Below are 25,756 nucleotides of genomic sequence, written 5' to 3'. Positions count from 1 at the left end.
AGCAAATATGGTGTTCAAAATTTTGTTTGTAACCTGAGGTTTGAGTGTATAGTTAAATCTGTTTAATTCAAAGTTGATGAATTTATTGTTATTTCATGGAATCATATTTAATTTGTGTGTAAAAAAAAAATTTAATTTAAATTTTTGAGCCACAAATCTGGATAATTTGAAGTTAATATAGCTTAATTTTGAAAATGAAACTTGAAAAGACAAACATGTAGTCTACTGGCTTACAGAACATATGTCTTTTATAGATTCTCTAAAATGTACGTTTTGTAAATATCTATAAATTTTTGTCAATTAATTTACTGATAAGGTAAATCTTCTAATCATACATGAAATAAATGATGTTTCTGAAGCTATTGGATATACTTGTTTCTGAGAAAAAAGAAAATTAGGTTCATTTTTGTGTCTGATTTTTCCAAGTGCCAAAAAATGGTCTCTTTTATAGAAGATTTGCAACAGAAATGTTAGCCACCAAAAGTAAGATTTTCGTTAATACTGTGTTCAGTTTTATTTTATGTAGTTGTTACAATGAAAATTTCCAATATGGACATGAGTATTTCAAGCTATCTAATCAGTTTCTTTGTTTGCAAAGTAGTAATAAGAGGATATACTTTTTCCTCTCAATCTTTGATATCTATAAGTTAGACAAACCATAGTTAAGTCTATATTTTTTAATATTTGAATGACCTGGTTGTTTGTGTGTATTGGTATTAAAATTTGACTATGCACTGATATGATAATATATGCCATTTTTATAAATTTAAAAAAAAAATGAAAATTATAATATAGAAAGGTATGTATAATGTAATCACCATTAAATATTAACAAAAACTTTTTGAATATTACATACATTTTACAAAGGTAATTTTTCCACTGCAACATTTGCAAACAAAATTTTCCAAAATCATTAAAAAAAACCAACTATCTAAATAAATACAATAAAATTTCAGAAAATATTATAAAAATTTGATTTTTTTTAAACTTTGTTTGAACCATGGATACCATACAGATTAAAAAAAATCACAAAAATTACCACATTACCACAGTGGTTGCTGAAAAGATCATATATGCTCTTTGTGTGTGAATGTATATTATTTTTAGACCATAGACATTGGACAAAAACGAACCTCATTTTCATTTTTTTTTTCAGAAACAAATATATCTAATAGCTTTTGAAACATTATTTGTTTTGTGTAAGTGTTGAAAGGTTTTCCTTATGAATAATTGTACCTTTAAATCCAGAAAAAAAGTTTGCTTCTAATAAGCATTCTTCTTCAGATTAATTGATCATCATCATATTCAAAATCAAAAGGCAGACTATATGCGAGTATGGGAATGATAGGGAGGCTAGGTTGTTTACATGACTTTGATGGACATTCTCCAGTTTTATCATACAAAGGTTGCTTTTACAGATTATAATAGTATTAAAAATTGATGCAATATTAAAATTAATCAAATTAATAGATCAGTGATTATAATTATAAATCCAATAGTATCAATCAATTAGTTGGATTTGCTAAATTGTAATATACTATCTGGAGATAGAACATAAAATCTAGTTTACATCGATTTTGCAGAAAACTAGTTTAATTTTCAAAATTAAATAGATAAATTTTTCAGATTTTCCTGGTATTCAAATTAAAATGATTCAGTTGTACTATCAAAGATTTTTGTTATTAATAGACATTATAACAAAATATTCCAATTGTTAACATTTTGTAAAATGTAACACTTGTTAATTCTCAAACTTAAGAATTCATTATCATCATTAGATATAATACTAATTTAATACAGAAGCCCTTCATTATATTGTCCATTCAAATATAGCATATTATTTTTTCCTTCAAAATATAAAAGTGCTTTAGCTAATAATGGATAGATACATCAGTTATTTTGTGCTATCTGATATATTGCTCATTTGGTTTGTCTCCCTACTTGCATGATATAATGAGGAGTTGCTGTATTACAATTATAGCTTAATACACATTTATTAAAGTTATGATATAAAGTTCTTTTATATCTATATTTTAAAAGCTTGAATAATTAAAGTAAACATCCTTAATTGTTCTACAAAGTTGTATGTAGAAGAGAATTGATAAATGAGAGTGATTAATAGCAATGAAAGAGAAGAGTATTAATTCATATGCTATTCTGTCCTTATCATACAATTTATTATATAAGTGTCTACTGGGACATATCGTAATTAGTAGGACTTATTATACTGGTGTGCGGGTTCTGCAAATTGAGGAAATGTATTCAGAAAAAACAATCTGTATTGTTCATCTGTTTCACCTGTACACACACTGTGTGTGTTTCAAACCCTCCCTCATCAGCAGGTTTACATTAACGAGGTGCTAAAACAAGATTTTATAAAATTTAAAAGAATATTCTAAAAACTTTTTCTTTCAACAATAATACAATTAAAATGACTTAGAGTTTTGGTGGTTAATTACATAGAGATTTAACTAAATCAGTAGGAAATTTCTTATCATATTCAAAACAACAAACCTGTATATAATAAACATAAATTTAAAACATTTAAGTATTTAAAAAATGGTGATTAAAACATTTTTTTAAAATTTACATATTCTTCATTTTGTATGTATCCAGAGTCTTGTATTTATAGTTTGTATTATCAGATTGAAAGATTTATAATTATATGCAGTTATATTGTCATATATTTTTATTAAGGATTTTGTCAGTGAAAATGAGCAATGTTTGAAATTGTTCTATTTTGAATTTTTTTCATTTATTTTGAGGCAATTCTGAAACTATTCTTAAAATATTTTATATGCTTCTAAGATACTTATTTGATGTTTTAACTGTATTTTGAATGTTGTTTTTTTTATTCTTTTTAACACCAATAGGTAATATTTATATTTATATTACTAATTTACTATTTATAATACTATTAAATGTTCATTAAATAAGCTAAATTACTATATAAGTGTTTAGGTCATTTTCTGTGTATAGAATATAAAATATATTCAAAAAGTTTTACTATTAATACAATAAACACTTCCTATCACACATTAGGCTAAATAATATACAGTAGACATAAATATGAATACTTTTTTCACTATTATAAATTCCAAAAGTTACTATCTCTGTACACATATATAATGTGACTAATGTTCAAATTATACTAATAATAATAAGCCAGATAAACTTATCATGTGGCTATAAGAAAATTGATAAGTTAGAGAATTATAATGAAATACCAACAATTGCCTTAAAAATCAGGCTATAAATTGGCTAATTAAATGATTGATATAAAGTAATTTGTTACTAGAGGTAGATGTTAGGCACCATCTCTTATCTAAGAGAATTATGTTTAAAAGTAGGCAGCTATATCTTCATCCTACAACAATATTAATTATTAATATCAGAAATTACATTAAAATAATTAAGTAACGTAGTGACCCAAAGTGAGTTTGAGTCAATCTTTTTTAAAAGAAAAGATTGACTCAAACTCACTTTGGGTCACTAAGATAGTAACCTAGATGCTATCATTAGGCTAAATTCTTTAGCTTAATTGATTTCCTTAACATATCTTTGTTTTCTTTATGTAGTAATAATAAGTATACAGTAATATATGTTAATTATTATTATTTATATTATCAAGTTTTAATTATTATAATTAACTTTGAAATTTATATTTGTATTAGAGAGAAGCAAGAGGGAGTGTCACATTTAAGATTGTACCAAGTTTCCGAAGCGCACCTCCGCCTTGTGAGGTAAAATTTATATATGCTAATGAAATGCCTCTGAATTTAAAAGCATTTTCAGACAGCTCCTTTTTATGAACAAAATATGATATTTTATTTTGATCTGAAAGTGTGTGTGTAATATTTAATGGTTGTGATATACACATGATTATAGGAATATCTAAATTAAATTGCTTATTTTTATATTTTTGTATCAGAAACAGATTAACATCTTATTAAAGTCTATTGTCAACTAGCTGTTACTGATTTAAGAGGAACGTTTTTTTATTGAAAATGTGAAATTATTTTTGATAAACTGAAATAGAATAATATACACATATGTTAAATAACAATAAATTTTTATTATTATTTATTGTGTTATTTTTTATTTTTATATTATTTTAAATTTCATTTATTACTTATATCAATATATTATTGAAGTAGTTTATCAATTAAAGTTTTTTAACGAAATTGTATTCATTAAATGAACATAATTTCTCAGTTTTCTTGATATTCTGACATTATTTTAAAATATAAGAACATTATCATAATTTAAATAATTTTTTTCTATATATTCTGGTTGATTTTATACAGTATTTCTTATTTATATTTAAAATTATAATGAATTCACAACATGACTAGTGACTAAATTTTTATGATTGTAAATGTTGTCTTTTTTTTAATTTTTGAAAAAAACAAAATATAGTAAAAAATTGGAAAAAAAAGAAAAAGAAATAATAGAATTTAAAAGAGAAGAAAGTTGAAAATGAAATAATATTGAAATAACATATGCATCAGTTAAGACTGAATTGATTAAGAGTATGTATCTCTAAGTCAGTTTATTTAGAAGAACCAAAACAGGAATGAATAAATATATTTATATACATATATATGTATAATGTACCTGTACATTATACATTCACTACAAGTTTAAGGTTTAAATTTGTAAATGTAATTGATATTAATTTTTTTTAAAGTTATAGAGCAAGATAAGTTCATTAAAGTTTGGTAATCTCTGTTGATAGTAAAAAGATCTTGAAAAACATTTTACAAGAAAATTATGTATTTTAAATAAAAACATCTGTAATAAAGTAAGTTTAAAATTACTGGCTTTATAATATTATGATATAATTGAGCCAAGAAGGACTGTTAAATTGACTTTAAGTTGGACCAAAATAATCCTCTAGCATCAATTATACCCATTAGAGGTGCACACTTAACATGAAGAGATGCAAGTGCTGAGCCAATTGCACCAACTCCATCAAAAGCCTTTTCATGCATCACACTACTACAAAAGGGCTATTTTCTTTAAAATGGCATCATTTCTGTGCCAATTTTCTACTATACTTTTTATAATTGTTGTACTATTTAGTTCATGCTTTTTTTAAATCCTTCTTTTTTCCAGTAATGAAGAAACACCTGCTTATTAGAACAGGCATGTAAAAAGTAGACCTGGTCTTTGACGTTGTCTCATCAGGTTTAATGTTCGATTAACCATTATAGTTTACAGTACATAACATTTGGGAATTCCAAGATAATACTGTACATGAATTTTTAAATGACTTGGGAATTTTCAAATTTTAAGTTTTCTAACAAACTAAAAGAAACTTGCAATTTGGCATGTTATAATGGTATGAAAATTGTTTTTTAAACTACATTGTAAAATATGCAGGATTCAATGTTTAAATTTAGTCAGATAAATAAATATAAATTCACTAATTTATCCTTTTAAACATGATAGAAAATTAATTTCATAAATTCTCAAATTTTATTTTTTAATTATATAATACTAACTACTATAAGTATTAATTTTTCAAACCTGTTTTATCTTTTACCCCATGATTTCAATATAGGTGATAATGAGCTAATTTAACAATGAAAACAAAACTTAAAAATAAAAAACATTAAATTGGTAATTTAATAGTGTGATTTATAATTTTTAAAATTAATTTTTCTTATTACAGTTATCAAATTATCATCATAAATATAATACTTTATTTGTCTGACTATTAGCTAATGTTTCATCACAGTTTTAAAGGAGCATAAAAATTACTCTCATTTTATACTTGACTCACATTCAAGCTCTATTAAAGTTTTTTTTAATTCTGTACAACATTATTGAAATCAAACTGACACTAAAATTTGGTGCATTGCACAGTGGAATCCAACTATGAAAAAGTTGGCCAAAATTTGAATTTTTGGAACACCATTGATCCACAAGTAATTTAGAACACTGTTTGGAACACTATGATAACAAATTTATTCATCACCGCTATTTATAATTGGTAGTTGATGTTACATATTTCTTCAAAATTATCAAAATGTGAGAGATTACCTTAGACCTTTGGCATAATTTAGATTGAAGTTTGTTTCTATTGTAAAATTTTGCACCCAAACAATGTAATTAATAGTAATTATTTGACAGAGACTTGATTCCTGTATGTAAGCAGATTATTACTTTAAATAGACTGGCTTTTGAAACTTATTTCAAAATATTTAAATTTTCACTTTAGAAGCTGTATGTTTTATTGTTATTAACTTTTTATACTTATTTTTGTCAGATTTCCCAATAGTCCCAGTAGAAATTTATATCAGACTCAAATCCCAGTCTATTTAAATTTTAATTTCAACAATTACATCTGGTGAAAAGATATGGTTTTAATTTTTATATTACTTTTATTCACTGAATATATTGCATGGCAGTGTTTCCGCAATTTTTATAATAAATTACATAGATAAAAAGTCATCGCAGATTTGATATATTGAATAGTTTGATGCTCTAATGATTTTTAAGAATCATGATTCAAGAAACTTCTTGCCTTCACTGAATCCAAGAAGTATTTCAAGATAAAACTATCTTGACAAAAGCATTATTTTTAAAAAATGCTTATAACTTATTTATTGGATTTTTAAAATTATTTTAAAAAGATGATTCCCTTAGTCATATTTTATATGATGAATTAGTTACTTTAGTCAAAAGGATTAGGGTTTTTTTTTATCAATAAGTGCTTTCTTTTTCAGAGAAAATAAATATAGAACTAAAACAAATTGATTTAGAGAAAACTTAAATTTGGAAAGGAAAGTAGAAATTGGTCTTGAAAATGAAATGAAATCTTGGAATGAATCTGAAAAGAAACATTTCATTTTAAGTGCTTATTATTTCTATATCACATGTGCCAAATATTTGATGAATGTATTGCCATTTGAAAACCGTGTACTTGTTTAGATCTATATGATTGCATCAAAACAAAATAAAATACTAAAATGTTTAAAATTAAGGAGGCTTTTGTATTTTAATTATGATGAAACTTATTTCATTTTATCATCTGATTACATCTCAAAAGAAATTTGAATAAAGTTCTGAAATTTTTTATTTTTATTTTTTAGGTGCATATATAATTTATCAATACTATTATTACAGTAAACACATTTAAACAACCATGAAAATGTGGTCTTTAAATTCAAACTTCTTACTTTAAAATCAGTTTTAGCACTTGCATCTCTGGACATGTAATAGGGTTGGCCAGCATGGACAATGAATGGTCAATAACATACCTTACCCATGAGAATTGGGTCTGGATTGGATTATAACCACTATCCATCATGACAATAGTTTGATATCTCACTACATTGTCCTCTATTAAAATAAAAAATTCATATTGATATGATGATTGTTGTTTATCTCATTAATAATAGTGGTATCTCCTAGACATTGTTGTACTATAGCATCATAAGCAAATAAAAAGTAAAACATATTATATAAATTGCTTTTTGCATTTAATTTTAAGTAATTACCGTATTTTACAAACTATAAGACGCTACGGACTATAAGACGCACCTGAATTTTGGAGGCAATTTTTCGAAGAAAAAAGGGCGTCTTATAGTCCGTAAAATACGGTAATGGAATATTGATAGTAATATATTTAAAATGTATTAAATTGTAAATATATTCCAAAAAGATTCTACATAATCATATCAATAGATTAGACAACTTTCATGAAATACTGTGATATTTTTCAATACTAATCTAAGTAACACACTTATACAAACATTGACAATAGCAAAAATTAATAATAATTGTTTTAAAATTATTGAAATTTAATTTTAGTTTCAGTATTATTTATTGAACATGAACATTACTCCGTTATAAAGGATTTTTATCTTTTATATTTAAGAAATAACATGACAATAAAAAAGAAACTAGACAAATAGTTTTAGTTAGGAGTTCTATAGAAAAAAGTTGATGAATTGTATTTGAACAATTCTTGAGTTGTGACTTGTTTTCTACAAAGCTTACAAAATTTTTATAAATTTATTATTGTAATTTTTAGTAACTCTGATATTATATGTAACATTTCAATATATGGTAGTGTTCGCTTACAACAAACCTGTACAGATCATCAGAACTGGTTCATTATAACCGATGTTCATTACATTCAATAAGAAATAAAACAGTCTAATTTTGTAAAACTAAATTTTAATGTCTTAAAAATAAAATGTAATTAATTTATTACATAGGAAGTTGCCCATTAAAACATCAATATAAATGCACATGGTTACTTAAAAAACTGTTATTTTTGTTTGTAGATTTTTGCTAGTTGCATAGCTTTTCAGCATTCAAATTATCATGTTTGAAATTCATGAGTATTTTGTCTTTTTTCTTTCAAATGGTAACAACTGTCGATTTAGTTATATTTATTTCTTTACATAATTTGCTTTTCTTTACATTGCTCTTCAACCTTTTAATTATTTCATATTTAATTTGTAATGTAAATGACATATGTTTGTTTACATTAATTAGTGCTTAGAGTCATCATATTTTATGAAGATGTATGCACAGTACTTTGTAATTCTGATGTAACCAACAGCAAGAGTCTATATAACTCAAGATTGTGTGCAGTTCATTATTCTTTATAACCAATGTCAGTGAACAGAATTTTTCTAACCAATAACAGTGTAAATTTTAAATTTTATAATGGTTTGGTTTTGAAATTCAAATTTGAAATACTGTATTTACAGTTGAAATTTTTTAGTCAATGAAAAGCATACTTTTAACTTCCAAACATTAAATGGGCAAAAAATCAAACAAAATACCTTTGAAAATTATTTAATCATTAATAAAAAATGAGAAATAACATTTAAAATTTAAATTATAGCACTAAGAAATGAAAATTTTTGACAGTATAAATGTCTTAAGTTCATTGTTAATGTTTCAGTAGACGAACTTCAGAAAATACCTTGGTGAAGTAAGAAAACTAGTAGAGAGAGTATAAAAACTTAAATTTGTCATGAAAAATTAGGCAAGTAAATGTGTGCATTGAAGTTAGTTAATTAAAAGCAAAATTCCCAAATTAAGCAACATTCATCATATTAGGTCATGACCCCTTACCTTTTGTTTAATCATGTCACTTCCATTACATTATGGGAAAAAGTTATTTAAAAAGTCCTAGTAATAACTTGAAGAGTATTCTTCGTATGCATAATCCATTATAAGCGATAACTCATTTTTTTAAAATCCAAATATTGTTTGTTATATACGGATTCATTATAGCTGGGTAAAAAATAACATTGCTCTCATGGGTGTTTCATTTGTACTTTTAAAATTCATTCATTATAGTTGAGAGTTCATTATAAGTGAACACTACTGTATATCATTTAGCTTCATTAATTAAAAAATTGTGATTATTTTAGATATGACAAAATTTTTAGAAGAATTGTTTTTCATTTTAAAAATGTTTTAATAAGAATGAAAAATCTCTCAAGTGTCGGCATCCATTGTGTGTCTGTTCTTCCTTAATCTTGAGAATGGAATTAGATAGCTGAAAGTCATGACCAGATGTGGAAAGCTGAGGGGAAGGACGCCTCAAATAACTATATAAGAACTTCTGGTATGTACTGGAAGTCGCATTATTTCAATTCTAAAATTTTCTCCAGAGGGATCTAGATAATGACTGGGTAACTCTATTGCTGACAGGAAAAGTTTGATATACAGAGACAAGACACTACTAAAATCAAGAGTATATATTTTAAATTAAATAAATTTACAAATATGATTAAAAATTTCAGACCAGCATTGTGACACTATCACAATAAATAATTGCTTGTTCTACTATAGTTTGAATTCAAATTGGTTGGAAAAATTGAAATAATCAAATATATATTTATGTATCTCACTTTTGTATGGTTCTGTGAGGTAGGTTTAACAGTCAAAATATCTCATCTTTCAATAACCAAAGGAATGAGAACCATATGGTTACCATCAACCTACTTAGTTCAAAAAAAATTACTGGTATTTAACAAGTCAATTATTTTTACAAAAATTGAGTAAAATAAACTAAATTATGTTTTCTGTATCATTCTGAAAGTAGTTTTGATTTTGTCACAGATCATTTCACCATTGGCTACAGATACCAATTTTAGGAATGAATTTATCAAACTTAAAAATGTCTGATTCAATCTTTTTGTTTTGAAATTGTTATTTTGTGCAATTAGAAGCTAAAATTTAACTAAAGAGTGAATTAAGTATATTTGATGACTTATGGGTCATATATGCAGTTCCTGGATGGGATAATTGGCTGAATCCTGCATTAAAGCAGAGTGTACAGGACTGATATAGAAATTTATTTTATTTTTACAAAACTCAAGCATGAATTACTTTAGTTTTTATTAATATGCCAAAAGAGCATGGATTAATCTATTTTATCTTTTAACTTCATCTCTGGCTGCCTCTAATTCAATGAAAGTATCATTTTGTTTGTTTATTGTGTCGAATCAAACTTAATATAAATTGCCAAATTATTTCTCAAGCTTTGTTGAAGGTAATTTTTAATTAGTTAGTTATTCAAATTTTTGTCCTGAAGAGAGGAGCTTAAACCATATTCTTGTTTGTAATATTTCTGGAATAGCTGATTTGTGTATCAAATACAATGGACAATTAAATAATTATATAGTCGGTTCACAATTATTTCGCTTAATGTGGCAGCCTGATAACTGATTGAAGATAAGGCACTTCTTGTACAGTCAAGCATATCAGTACATCCCATATATTATTTATTTTTCAGCTGTAATTTTTACAATACATGAAATAATGATTTAACATAAAATTTTCAGCAAAAATTAAACTGGTAAGATGCCTGGAAATATCATGACATGTTGTCATAAAACTTAGTTATTCTGTGAGTAACATTTGCAATTGTATTTTTTTACACAATAACATTATTTAATAATACTGAACTGTAATAAAAGTACAAAATAATTATAAAAGTATAATTATTTTGTACCTTTTGTTTTATATATATATATATATATATATATATAAAACTTTATGACACCGTTTTTGTATGTTTGAAAATCAGTAAAATTTAATTTTTCATTAATCATTGAGCCAGGAGATATCTGCATAAGATAACCATAGTATTAATAAGATGCTTTTGTTAGGATTTAAAGTTAACTTAATTTTTGATAAATATTTTTTAACAAGTCATTATAGTATAAAAAATTAGATTTAAGAAAATTTGTACCCTAGTGTTTTGTTTTAAATTTAACAGAGAGAAAAGAAAGAAAGAAATTTTACTATATTTAGAGCTGTATTTCACATTATTACTTCATTATGAAATAATCCTGTTTCATCTACAAGAACACCACTCATTCATAATAAAGGATTATAAAATTATATTTTTAAAAAATGTCATAAAGTTTAATTGCTTTCAATATGTTTGTTTTTGTATGTGGAGCACAATTTTGTTCATACACTTTGAAGCTTAATAATTCTTATGCTTTTTGTCAAAAATTTCTGAAATTTTGCAGGGAGGTTTGTTTATTGGGGAGATTGATGCTATTAAATTTTGGTAATTAAAGGTCGAAGGGGTGGGGATATATAGGGGTTTGTGTGTCATATCTTGAGTGGGGTCAGACTTAATAAAGATTAATAAGTTTAATAATTAATTATTAAAAACTTTTTATGTAAAATATCATAACAGATGGTGCCACACACAGGTTTAAATGTTGCTGGGAAAGTTAAACAACTCATGGTTGGATATTTTTAATTATCATGAAATATTTTACATTAATATAACTAATAATTTCAGATTTTATAATATATGTTTATCAAGAATATTTCATTATATATATTTAAAACAACAATTCATTAATTTTATATTGACCATAACATATAATTTAATTATATCATCATTTCAAAATAAGCAAAATATTTCCAGATTTTGTAACACAAATTTTAAAAATTTAACATTAATATTTGAAATCTTGTATTTTAAGATATTCAATGTTTAGTTTTTTTTATTTCTTTTTATTATAAAACTTGCTAATATACTTAAGCATTAATAAAACACTGGGATGAATAATTTCTATTGTATTATATTTATTTATAGTTTTACGAATTTTACTTTTACAACTTGGTTAAATCTAATAAAACTTTAACTACTAAATATTATGTTATATTAAGATGGAAATCTTTACATAGAATATTCAAAAAAGTTTAAATTAAAAAATTACAAAATAAACTAAATAAAAAAGAAGAAACACAAAGAAAGAATCTGTTAATTCTACAACAAACACATTATTGTCTGCAACTTCTTTAATAAAATAATAAAAGATTATTACACTACAAAAAATCCTTGATTTTGAGTAAGTTTTATATCTAAGTTCAAATCAGAAGATAAATTTAGATTTATATTCAGGATGGTGAAATTACAAGAAAATTATCTACTATGCCAACTAATTTTTATTATTACTGGGACTGAATTTTATTATTAATGGACAAAAATAAATAAATAAAAATATATTGTTTAAAATATTTATAAATATCAGGTCAGTTCATAACTTCATGGCATATTTTTATCTACAGAAAAAGCAGCAAAAAATTTTAATTAAATTTTATTTCAATCTATAATGTATTCACCATTATTTTGTACAATTTCTTGCCATCTTGATGGCAGCTTTTTAATTCCGTCTTCGTAAAATGATTTTGGTTTTGAATCAGAATATTCAGAAATAGCCTTTTTTACATTGTTCTCATCCTCAAAAGTTTTCCCTTTTAAAAAATTTTGCAAACTGCGAAAAAGATGATAATCACTGGGAGCAATATCTGGCGAATATGGTGGATGAGGTAAAATTTCCCAGTTGTAGCTTTTAAGTTTCTGTACAGTTACTTTTGCAGCGTGTGGTCTGGCATTGTTATGCTGCAAGAGAACCTGCTTTCTGTTCACTAATGATGGTCAATTTTTTTTCAATTTTTCATTTAAACGCTCTAATTGCTCACAATACATTTGAGCTGTAATTGTTTGATTAGGTTCTAACAGCTCAAAGTGAATTACACTTGACATATCCCACCAAACAGACAAAAGAATTTTTTTTGGATGCAACCCACCTTTTGCAGTCGGTTTTGGCTGCTTGTCACGATCCATCCATTGTGTTTTTCTCGTCACATTATTATAGAGCAGGGATGGGCAACCCGCGGCCCTCGGGCCGCATGCGGTCCGCAGTAATATTTTTTGCGGCCCGCATGGCATAAAATATGAATAAATATATCAATTTCCCAGCTTAATGATATATTCAGCAAAAATTCAAATGTTATTTTCTACAACTTATATTTGTGAAAAGTTTTTTCGCAATGAATTTAGTAAAAATTAAAACAAGAAACCGGCTAACAGACACATCGAAACTAATTTAAAACTAGCGGTGACTAATATTTAACCAAATATTTCCGATATATTACGTTTAAATCGGTGCCAGAAGCTATATTAAGTATACATATGCTAATTTATAATTATATATGAATAAAGAATTGTGATTTACCGACAGTTCCCTCCTCTTTTCTCTTGTGTGCGGCCTGCGTCAGTTCAAAAGTTTTGAAATGCGGACCCTTACGTAGAAAAAGGTTGCCCATCCCTGTTATAGAGGATCCATTTTTTGTCTCCAGTAACCAGCGTACCAAGAAAAGGTTCTAAAGCAATGCGGGATAAAAGAGATGTGCAAATGTTTACATGTTGTTGTCGGTTAGCTATTGACAGTTCATGTGGTATTCATTTTCCTAGCTTTGAAACTTTTCCGATTTGTTGTAGGTGTCTATGAACAGTTCCATAGGATGAATTTAAACGTTCCACAATTTCATCAACTATTAAAGATGATGAAACTAGTGCAGAGAGAGCATCATCATCAAAGTCAACGGGTCTTCCAGTACGAGCCTTATCTTCCACACTAAAATCATTGTTTCTGTATCTTTCAAACCACTTCTGCGCAGTCCTTGCACTAATTACAATTTGATTATGTACAGTATTTATGTTTTTGGCTGCATTTGTAGCGTTCTCATCACTTAAAAATAAAAAGTATAAAACATGTCTTTTATATTTATCGGTTACTTCTATTTTAACGAAAATAAAAAACTGAAATGTTCACAATTCTGAACAGTATTATATGAATGAGATCCAATTTAACACTTCAGTGTAAAAATTATCACATTAGACTGACATTTTTAACAGCAAAACAAGATTTTTCTCAAGGTCATAAAAATGGGCATGGACTTATGGACTGACCTGATATATGTATGTTCTGTTTCATTTTGATAGTATAAAAATTAGTTACTGTACCATTTAACATCATATAGATTTTATATCACTTTTATATTAAGTTTTTTTTTATTATTATAAAGGTAATGTTATAAATATAATATATTATATATTAGAATGTTAAAATTACTCTTCTTTATACAATATTTGCTTTATTTTATTTTTTGTCTATTTATTTATTATATTTGACTTTTTATGAATGAGTTAAATTTTTCATGCTTCAGAGCTAATTATTATGAACATTCTATTAGTGTATGTTTTTTTAACATTTACTAAGTGGCAAAACATTTGTAATATATGGAATACTTATAATTTAAAAACTAAAATAACTCTTTGATATACAGTTATATTTAATAAAATTAAAAGAAAATTGCAGTGAAAATCTTTAAAAAAAGTTTGAAATGTAATTTACCAGAGAACTTTCAGATAAAAGAAAACAAAGTTTTCATTCTATGAAAGTAGACAAAACTAGTAATATTTTTTTAATACTTTTCTCATTTCTTTATTAAATTCCATACTAGGTAATCAATTATGGATAGCTAGCTTCATTGACCAATTTGAAAAACAGCAAAAACAAAAGTAATTGGTTTAATACAAATCATAATAAACTTGTCATAATATTAATTTGAAGCTTTTTATTGTGCTTAATCATTCAGTCTTAATTTATGAATTATTTTTTTTGTTTTAAAATATTAAATGTATATATATTTTAGGCTCAAAGAACGAAAACGCTCATTTAGCAAAAAACAAAAAAAAAAACACCCACAACATGTTGTAGTCTCTTTAAATCATCCACAAGTGCCACAACATGTTGTGGCACTTGTAAAAACAGCCATAACACGTTGTGACTAACTGAAAAAGACCACAAAGCGAAGTTCACATCATGGCTTTCATGATATTTGACCACTACGCATTGCGGTGATTAAGAAAAGCCATAATGCATTCTGAATTTTAGCTGATTTAACCACGATACAACAGACAGGTTGTAACTTGCAAACATCTACAGAGTTTGTGTTGTGTTAATTCTTGCTCAGCATCCATGTTTACATCTGGAAGTAAGCAAGTGTTTATAATGTGTCACTGTAGAAGATACTGTATTGATAAAAAATGCAAATGCCACTCAAAGAACATAAAATGCAACTCAAAATGTCATGGTAATTCTTGTAAAAATAAATAACTCTGCAACATTCTTGATTCTCAAAAAATTACTGATTGATTAATAACAGTTCCTGACAAAGTAATTATTTTTAGTAAATTAGTTGTTTGAAAATGTTGGCATCTCAAGCATTGCAACAGATTTTCATGAATGATTAAATGATGTTGAAAAGTAACCAAGTTACATTTCTATTTGTGGTGAATAATTTTGTTACCTACTTATATAAGATGATTGAAGATAAATAAATCATGATAAGAAATTAAAACTTTCTTTTTCATTATCGCCTTGTTCTTAGTTAATGTTTAGAACTTGTTGTGGCATTTAACCATAATAAATTTATCACACAGAGGTTTTTAACTAGCAGCTGATTTTTATGTCATCGGGTTGAGTACATCAAGCACCTAGTAGTACATGTAGTTTGACCTTTAGCACTTTTAAGAAAAACAAAACAAAACCAAATGTGTATTTTTCTCCATATATTTTATTTCTTTGAAATTTTTTTTAAGTATGAAAATTAAATTTCTAGGAAAACTTACAGAATTAATGTTGTTCAGCATTAAAAATTGTAAATAAAAATGCTTTGAGGCTAAAACCCATATTTTAAAGTTACAAACCACTGTGCCTCATATCACCCTTTATCATGGTTGCATCAGCTAACATTCAGAACACATTATGGCTTTTCTTAATCACTGCAACACCGTGGTCAAATATCATGAAAGCCACGATGTGAATTTTGCTTTGTGGTCTTTTTGAGTTAGTCACAGCACATTGTGGCTATTTTTACAAGTGTCACAACACGAATATCGTGTTGTGGATGATTTAAAAAGACCACAATGCATTGTGGACTTTTTTTTTCACTCAATGAGTGTTTTCGTTCTTTGAGCCTAACACACACACATATATATGTTTCTAAAATGTTCTATGATCTAAAACGTTTCAGCTATATATATATATATATATATATATATATATATCAATTATCAATACATATACAAACATATATCTATGCAATTACAGTAGAGCATCGATTATCCGACTTAATTGGGGACTGGGGTTGGTCGGATAACCGAAAAGTATGAAAAAATACAATATTAGTATAGTGTATTAGGCCTGGTTTAAATACTAGCCTCCCTTTCATGGTCGAGCCAGTGCTGCCAGCTAAAACATGCAAAAATTTAACAAAAATAATATTAAAGTAGCCAAGACATAACCAAATATTGTAGCGCCACATCACTAGCAGACATTTGAATTTGCTGACTAGAACGCGGTCGGTTTACCGATAAGTCGGTTAATTGGGGGTTGGATAATTGATGCTTTACTGTATAACTCATGCTGAACATTGATGAAATTTTTTTATATCTGAATAATTGAAATGCTGTAGTTGCAGATGCTTGCACTTTTGGAATATTTGAAACATCCAAACGTGTCTGTCTGTTTTTAGCTGACTTTTTAAACATTGTATTTATCATATTTAAATTTAGATTCCAGTTTCTTTTTTTTTTAAGATAGATTGTTAATGTTAACTTTGTGATGTAATACAATTTTTTTTTGTGTAATTTTGTGTACTATCTGTTTTGTTTTAATATCTTTTGAAAAGTAACCTTCTTATTTGCTTCTTGATTTTTTTATTTTATAAACTAGAGACATTATTTTGTACATTTGACTATTTTTGTCTTTTGTTCTAATCTTCTATAATTGTAAATAGTTATAGAAGATTAAATGCATACAACTACTGATACTAAAACCTTAATATCTTCAGTAAGATTTGTATCTGTTGAAATGTACTGAAATTCTTTGTACAGTAAAGCATGTAAAATAATAAAATTACCAGGATAATGAGTATACACTTAAAAATTCACAAAAATTGATTTAGAAAAGACAATATATTAAAAAATGTTTTCAATTTTTTAATTTTTAACATCACAGGAACATAACTGTCTTATGATTAGCTTTTTGTGATTTGCAAAAACAGGAAAAAAGTGTGAATACATTTTTAATTATTCTTTTCTAAACTTTTTGTGAATTTTTTAAGTCTGTGTTAAGGCAGCTCCACATTCAGTTTTTGCCAAATGCTGAGCAGATTAATAGCTGGTCAGTACCAAGTAGTGTGGATGATTGACTTGTGACTAATATTTGGTATGTATCATTTCTCACTCCTTGTCAATATGTTGTGATGAATCAAAGGGGATGAATAGGCAATTATTTCACAATTGACAAATACCAAATGCATGGTGCTGCTTTTTAAATAATTTTTTTGAAATGTGTAATTTAGCAAAATAAATTTAAAATGCATCCATCATACATATATAACTTTAAACAATATTTAAAAAACATGAATTTATAATTGTAATTTGAATAAATATCATTAACTATGAACAATCACTATTGTAATTTGGCTGAACAAACAAATCAACATTTAAATTGAAATAATTTATTGTATTTAAAATCCATAATTAAAATTAAATTTGCATATTTATAAAATTAGATTTATGAAAAAATATTTAATCTACTTAACCCCTACATCAGGGGTGTCAAACTCAAACTCTTTAAGTGCCAATTTTTTTGTCTTGAGTTTGACAGTGAGCGATATTAAAAATAAAATGCAAATGTAATACTAAGTATAAGTAAGAAATATATAAAAAAAGATTTTATTAAAGAAAAATGTTATAATTTTTTCTAAGTAGAGACATATTAAACTGAAATATTATTTTGAAGATCCAAAAATTTGACTTATTTTATGCTCCTCGATGTTTGGTGTCATGATTTTCAAAATGGACAGCTGTTTATCTGTAAGTCTTGAACGGTATTTAGATTTATTAATCTTTATTGTTGAAAACATCTGATCACACACACAAGAATTTCCAAACCTGCATAAAATGCAGGCAGCATGGTTCCTTAAGTTTGGATATCTATTTTGATTTTTGAAGTACTTTGTATAAAATGCCAAAATGTCAACTTCATTGAACTTGCTTTTAAAAGCAGTATCACAGTGCAAATCTATTAATTCCATTTGCAAGTAAGTCAGTTCTTTACCAACATCAAATGTAAATAGATCATTAAAAAGAGAAAAGTTGTACATATTGAGCTAGCGAAAATCTGAAAAACAACTATCAGAAATAAGATCAAGCAAACAGTTAGAGAAATATGCTAATTTATCTGCATTGTATATGCCAGACATGGGCAAATGTGGCTCCAAGAGTCGCATGCAGCTCTTTTTGAGTTACATGCGGCTCTTGCTGAAAGTGTTAATTTCTCTTTTTTATTATTATTTTTACAATTTTATTTATATAATTTTGTGAAAATATGTTTATTAAAAAAATTCAATATTTGTTTTATATTATATTTATATTATATAATAAAATTGCATGCCTTACCATACTATCTGCCATGACAGTACAGAACTGCGACTCCCATGCATATGGCAAAACCTACATTTCGGCTCCCACTGAACTCTTGCTTGCCCACCCTTGATATATGCCAAATCCCACAAATACTAGGGAAATGATCTAGTTAAAAATAAACAAATAGCATTATTGAGTTGATGTCGTTGAATGTAGGGATTAAAGAATTAATCTAAATTTTTATAAAATTGTAAAATAAAATAATCAACCATTCCAACTTCAGCAAAAATTCTTTAATCCTAGAACGTTTTCAAATGCATTAAGCGTCCATCTTCAGTTACATCTTTAAATTAAATATTATAAAATTGTAAAATACAAAAAATAAAAATTTAATGGTATAATTTGTCATTTAAAATTTTTTATTGATTACAATTTTAATTAATTTTTAATAGCAGTAATGTTCAAAAACCAAATCGGGTTAACAATTCACAAATGTTTATATTGACAGAACAAAAATACACAAAATGAATACACAGTAACACTCGATGACACCAAATAAAAGTTACAACCGACAATAATTCCGTCACAGGTCCATCGGAAGAGCACCTTACGACTTCCGGTTACAAATGTAACAATTGTAGAACACTCCAGTCCTATGCCACAGCAAGTACGTTACAGTCCAACGTGAGTCCACACTTAACGGGATTCGAACAGGAACCTTTGCCTTCAGCTTTCGAAAGGGAACCTCTTTCCCACCGAAAGTTACTCCTTTTATACTGGTCAGAGTCCATGGCCGTCCTCCAATCAGCTCTATGAAGTCTTCGGCTCACCAGCCCAACGTATGATCTCGTTGACCAATAGTAGCTCTTTAATTCAAACCCAACAGCCGTTATTCTAACCATCGTTCTAACGGACTCCTCTCCAACGGCTATCAATTTGAATTTACAAAAATACGTTACAACACAAAAGGCAGGAATCGCCCGTCTCGCGATTCCGACCACGACAATAGTTATTTTATTAGTTTTGTTAGTACAGTGGTGTTTCATATAACGTACTTAATTCGTTCCAGGTTCACGTTCGTTAAGTGAAACGTTTGTTATACGAAACGCATTTTCCCATAGAAATACATGTTAAAACATTTAATTCGTTCCGCAGCATAAAATAATTGTACTGTATCATAAAAAAATGAACATGGGGTGCGTTCTTTTATTCCTTTGCGTAACTCTGCGCGAGCGACATCCATTTAAAAATTCCTGTGGAACGCGTTCCTAAATTCCGGTGGGAGTGCACGCTGTCGAACGGCAAAAACGGCCGCTTGTAGCAGTAGTTTACGGTGGAAAGCAACATGGCGTCCTCCATGGCTCAGATAGTTTCGTTTCCGGGTCCATTATGTGGTTTTATGAATGAGAATTTAGAAATTGTGAAAGCGTGAGTCAGCGCATGCAGTGATGTAAGTGTTTTTACGAATTTTTTTTTGAGGCTATTTTGAATGCTCTTTCAACAAATAATCCATTTAATGGTTAAATTTTACAATTGGAACCCTTCTTTTGCCTTTTAAAGCTCATATTTTAGAATTATAGATTCCTCACCATACTATCACCATACTATCGATAGTGCGGGCACAGCCATCTTTCTTTCTTTCATCGTCGTTCCTAAATGCCTACAAACAGCAGCGCACTCCCATAGTAGCGGAGACGCAGAGCGACCGCTATTAAAAAACGCACCCATGGAACAGTCACCAACTATGCCGGAAAGTCCGTTGTTCGCAGCCAGTTCGTTGCTGGAGTCACGTAACAGCCAAACAGAAAGTCCGTTGTTTGCAGTGTCCGTTATTCGAGGCGTACGTTATACGAGGCACCACTGTATTTAGTAAATTTGATTATTTTTTTTTACTGATGAGTTTCTTACTGATGAATAAATAATCCATTTAATGATGTTATAATAAGTAAAATAATTTTATTTTTTAAGTCCTGTTGTTTTATGGTAATATTTATTTTGAGGAAAATATATATAACTTAATCAAATGAACAGCCAAATTCTTACTGGGGCTAATAAATTAATAAGATATTAAGCAGTTTGGCTAGAGGCATGAAATGGTGGCTTAAATTCTTATCTCTAGACAAATTGCTTAATATCTTATTACAGTAAGACCCTGCTTAACACTGCCTCGATTAATGCTGATTTGATATAATGCGGTCTGCTCAAAGTCTAAAAAAAGCTCAAACTTTACACTGATTCAAATTATCGTGCATATATATAATACAATTATTCCCAAACACAAACCAATCGGCAAAAGATGGCAATTTGTTGTAGTGCTGTACTTTCCTTAAATCTATATTTGTTTTGTGCAATTTTGGAAAAAATATAACATCATGGATGCCATAGGCAATATCGATTTCACTTGGCAAGAATTAACTGATAAATGCATGAACGAAGTTTGGAAGAATTTATGGCTGAAGGTATCTAAAAATTCTCAATAAGAAGATCCTATCACTATTGTTAGGTTGATAATTTGTAATTGATATAGGAGGACTAAGAGATGTAGATGAGCAGGATATTGAGGAGTTCCTGCAGGTTTCTGGTGAGAGCCTTACCAACAATGATCTTCAAGAACTAGCAGAACAAAGAATTCATGTAGAACTGGAAAATAGTAATTTTGAAAACAAAGAACCCAAAGAATTTTTCTACAGATTTCCTTAGTAAAAGTTTGGTAATGATAACCGAAATCGTTGATCAAATTGTAACAAATGATCCAGATTTTGTAAGGAGTGCAAAAGCAAGTTGAGGCATTTTGGATGTGATCTCTTGCTACCAACATTTACTTAAAGAAAGAAAAAGCAACAAATGAAACTACACAACTTCATTGCAAAAAACAAGAATTTCAGAAGAGCCAGGATCATCACAAAAAATGAACTTTACATTTCTATGTTCATATGTTTGTGTATTATAAGGGTGGATCAAATGAAAACAGAACAGTAGCCATTATTTATTTTCAAATGTAATCACCAAAATTACACAAGCACTTCTCCCACTATTGCATCAAGCAGTAAATACCTTGTTCATAGAAAGAGTTTGGCTGAGAGATTGAACTAGTTTCGAACAGTGTCCATGACTTTGCTGTCCGATTGAAAATGTCAACCCCGCAATGCTTGTTTTTAGCGGACCAAAGATGTGAAAGTCACATGGTGAAAGGTTGGGGCTGTATGATGGGTGTTCCAACACACTCCACCGAAACTTCACAAGCATGCTCAGTGTGCGAGTGGCCGTATATGGCCACGCATTGTCGTGGAGCAAAAGCACTCCAAGGGCGACATTCCTGGCCGCTTGGTTTTGATTGCTGCATGCAAATGTTCCAGGGTACCATGTTGCTCTTCTTTAGTTGCAAACATGACACAGACTGATTGCCTGCCGGACGACACTCCTGGCTGATCGCCAGCTCATACTATGTGGTTGCGCATGCTTACCAAGGGTGAGTCCATTCCTCAATAGGGTTTCTTCTCTTTCACCTCCCGCTCTATATCTACACACAGTTTTGTTACACTTACATACACATACACCGAATTATGATCACTGTTCCATTTTCATTTGATCTATCCATATATTTAACATATATTATTATGCAAATTAATATAAAAATAATTTAAAATTAAAGTAAAATCTGTTTATTTTTGGTCGCGTGTCCCCCCTTTCCTATTTACTCTATGTTAAAATGACCTCATTTAATGCTGTTTCGTTTAGCGCTTTGTCATCTAGGAACGTATCCCCCATTTTAAGCAGGGTCTTACTGTATTTTGTTTGCCTTATTGTAGCCCAATAAGAATTAGTTGTTTGTTTGATTAAATGTAGTTTATTGGGTTGTTTGTATATCTTATTAAATATGTATAACATCTAAAGAACTGCATGAAACTTGGTATCATAATTCAAAATTCTAAAAATAAACTGCTAAGTTAAAGAAACCAAGGTATTAGAAAATTTATTAGAAAAGAAACATTCTCTAATTCAAAACATTTGAAATAATTTTTTAAAAATTATATTTAAGTTCTATTTGGGGAGCTTATGCCAGACTAAATTAGTTTACATTTCTTTTTTAATAACTATTTTGGTTTTCTAGAAGTTTACTTTTGTAATGTTCTTACTAATGTTCTTGCAAAAAATTAGCCTAATATACAACTACTAATACATAATACCATTTATGAAGTCATCAACACTACTATAGTATACTGTTCAATTTGCTGCTTGCTTATTTTTTTTATCATTGTCTCATTCTCTGTTAGAATTACAGGTGCTCCCCTACTTACAAACTTTCAGACTTATGAACAATTCAACCATATATCAAAATTTAAATTTTGTGTGGATTCTGAGGATCTTGCCATTTGTGGGGTGGTGTTGAAGTCAGTCTTTGGCCAGTAAAAAAATAATAAGTAATTAATGTGGGCTTATTTCTATTGTGTATTGTCATTTTTTATTTTTAATAATTAGTTTTTCTGAAGAGTTAATCTTCTTAAGCAGGACAAAGTAGAACTTTGTTATATAAATATGGTCTCTGGATAGTAAGTTGTATTATAATTATCAATTATAATACAACAGTATTAATCAATGAGATATGAAATATTAGAGTAGAAATGATTCATGATGTATCTTTTTGTAAATGACTTTTAATTAATTTTCATCTATTAGAATTTAAACAGAAATAATTGCTGCATTATTTTTATTGTTATAATATTCCTAATTTTCTGGAATTGAAAGTATTGATATCATTAGATTTACATATTTATAATTTTTTTTTCCTGTAATAAATATAAAAGAATTTAAATGCTTCTATTTTTTGACAAGAAAGAAAAGGAATTTAAAAAATTGCAGACTTCTGAATGTTTTCTAAGTAAATCAGGCACAAAATGCCTACTACTTTTTAGTTTAAAGCATATTATTAGAGCAGTTTGTGATGGAACTATATTCATTTCAATACTAAAGGCTTTGTCCCTGATTACCTTCAACAGTCCACTACCCAATATTTCACATTATTTCATAACACTATGTCTACGCTGTAATTTTATAATTTTTTTTATGTATAAAATATTAGCTGTGACTCCCCACCAAGTAAAAAAATCACCGACTGACTATATACAAGTACAGTAGAGCATCGATTATCCGACTTAATTGGGGACTGGGGTTGGTCGGATAACCGAAAAGTATGAAAAAATACATTATTAGTATAGTGTATTAGGCCTGGTTTAAATACTAGCCTCCCTTTCATGAACAGCCAGTGCTGCCAGCTAAAACATGCAAAAATTTAACAAAAATAATATTAAAGTAGCCAAGACATAACCAAATATTGTAGCGCCACATCACTAGCAGACATTTGAATTTGCCGACTAGAATGCGGTCGGTTAATCGGGGGTCGGATAATCGATGCTCTGCTGTATACAGGAATCAGAGTTGTTGATTTTCAGGGGTTGATTTCTCTACCTCTCAAACAAATACCTGAAGTAATTTCAAATATCTTGTTTTGAAAAAAAGGTTGTTTTCAAAAAAGGTTGAAATTGTTTTCGTAGGTAGTATGCAAAATTTCAAGATTTTCCGTAAAGCTGTTGCCAAAATATAAGCAATTGAAAAGTGCAAAAGTTACCAAAAAAGCTGTATTTTCTTCTTCTTCTTCTCCTCTTACTTTTTCTTTATCTGGCACTGCAGATGCTCATAGAGAAAAACTACCGGGTCTAGAGAGCTCAAATTTTAAACTCAAGATTTTCTTGTTATTAGTGAGGTGCTCATGAAAGTTCCAGGTTGATAGATCAAACTTTGCAGGGGTTTCCCATAAAGCTAATTTAGTTCTACGTTAATTGTATGCTTATAAAGATAACGTTGCATGGAAACAAATGAATTTTATTCAAAATGTTACTTGGAATTACAAAAGCTCAAATTTAGCCAAATTAAAACTTTTTATAACAATTTTTCTAAACAATGTATTGAAAGCATTGGTCAGCAGCACGTTTGATTGGCAGTGCATTGGTCAGCAACACATTCAGTGGATGGTCACTGAATGCCAATTGATCTTATGTCTTGATGTCATAATACAATTATTAAACAAAAACATCTTAGATGTAAAAAAATTTCGCCAATTAAAAATTTATGACATTTTAGATGACGATCAAAATTTTTCTTTGCTAAAGATAAGCTTGTTGCTTGTTAGCAGTATCCACAAGATTTTTACTTTTATTTACTTTACATTTCATCTTTAAGCACCAAGCTTATATTTACCAAAGAAAAACTCCTAAGAAAAATTTTGCCAAGTCAAAATTTGACATCTCAGATGTTTTTGTTTGGATATACAGTACCTATTAAATAACTAAAAACAATAGCTTAAAATTTTAATAAAGAATAATCAATAATAAAACATAATTGCTATAATTTAAAATAAAGCAAATTAATAAAATAAAAATTTTAAAAAATAAGCTAGTGGTGCTTAAGTTTAATTCATTGCACAGATTTTCATGGCATTCTGTGAATACTGAGTCAAACTTTAGCATGTCATAGGTCCTAAAATATGTTATTTTACAGATTTCACATTTTTCTGTTAATGTACTCAGTCTTTTTTGACTGATATTTCATTTTCTCTAAGAAATATACTTCTCAAACATTCATGTCAAAAAGTGACTGAATCATTCAGTCAGTGGATGAGACCAATTTAGCTTAATTATATTACATATTGGGCTGTAAAAGTTAAATATATTTGATAAAGTTACTATTGACTATTTACAATGATAACTTAATATATCTGACAGATAAATTAAGATAATAATCGAAAAGTATATCATTGCAAAAACATGAGCATGAAGTAATCAGTCATTCATTTAAATCTTTGTCTTTTGATAAGTTGATTATAATCTTTCTTTAAATGTTATATTAATACTATTAAAGTCACATTTTTTATTTTTAATATTATATCAATTCTAAGATGCACTTTTT

General features: G+C 27.8%; 1 protein-coding gene across 6 annotated transcripts in view; it reads left to right on the top strand.

Annotated features, from left to right (window-relative positions):
* The window catches only part of LOC136989043 (peripheral plasma membrane protein CASK-like), a 262,489-nt gene that overhangs the window by 127,976 nt on the left and 108,757 nt on the right, over positions 1 to 25,756 (top strand). For all 6 annotated transcript variants that reach the window (XM_067287110.1, XM_067287109.1, XM_067287105.1 and 3 more), the window contains one exon: positions 3,675 to 3,743. In XM_067287110.1, the coding sequence (XP_067143211.1) occupies positions 3,675 to 3,743 (69 nt within the window). The remainder of the gene's footprint in view (positions 1 to 3,674; positions 3,744 to 25,756) is intronic.

Source organism: Centruroides vittatus, unplaced genomic scaffold (assembly GCF_030686945.1).
Source record: "Centruroides vittatus isolate TY-2023 unplaced genomic scaffold, ASM3068694v2 scaffold_435, whole genome shotgun sequence".
Classification (NCBI taxonomy): domain Eukaryota; kingdom Metazoa; phylum Arthropoda; class Arachnida; order Scorpiones; family Buthidae; genus Centruroides; species Centruroides vittatus.
Note: the sequence above shows the minus strand (reverse complement) of the source record. Positions and strands in the feature narration are given on the sequence as shown.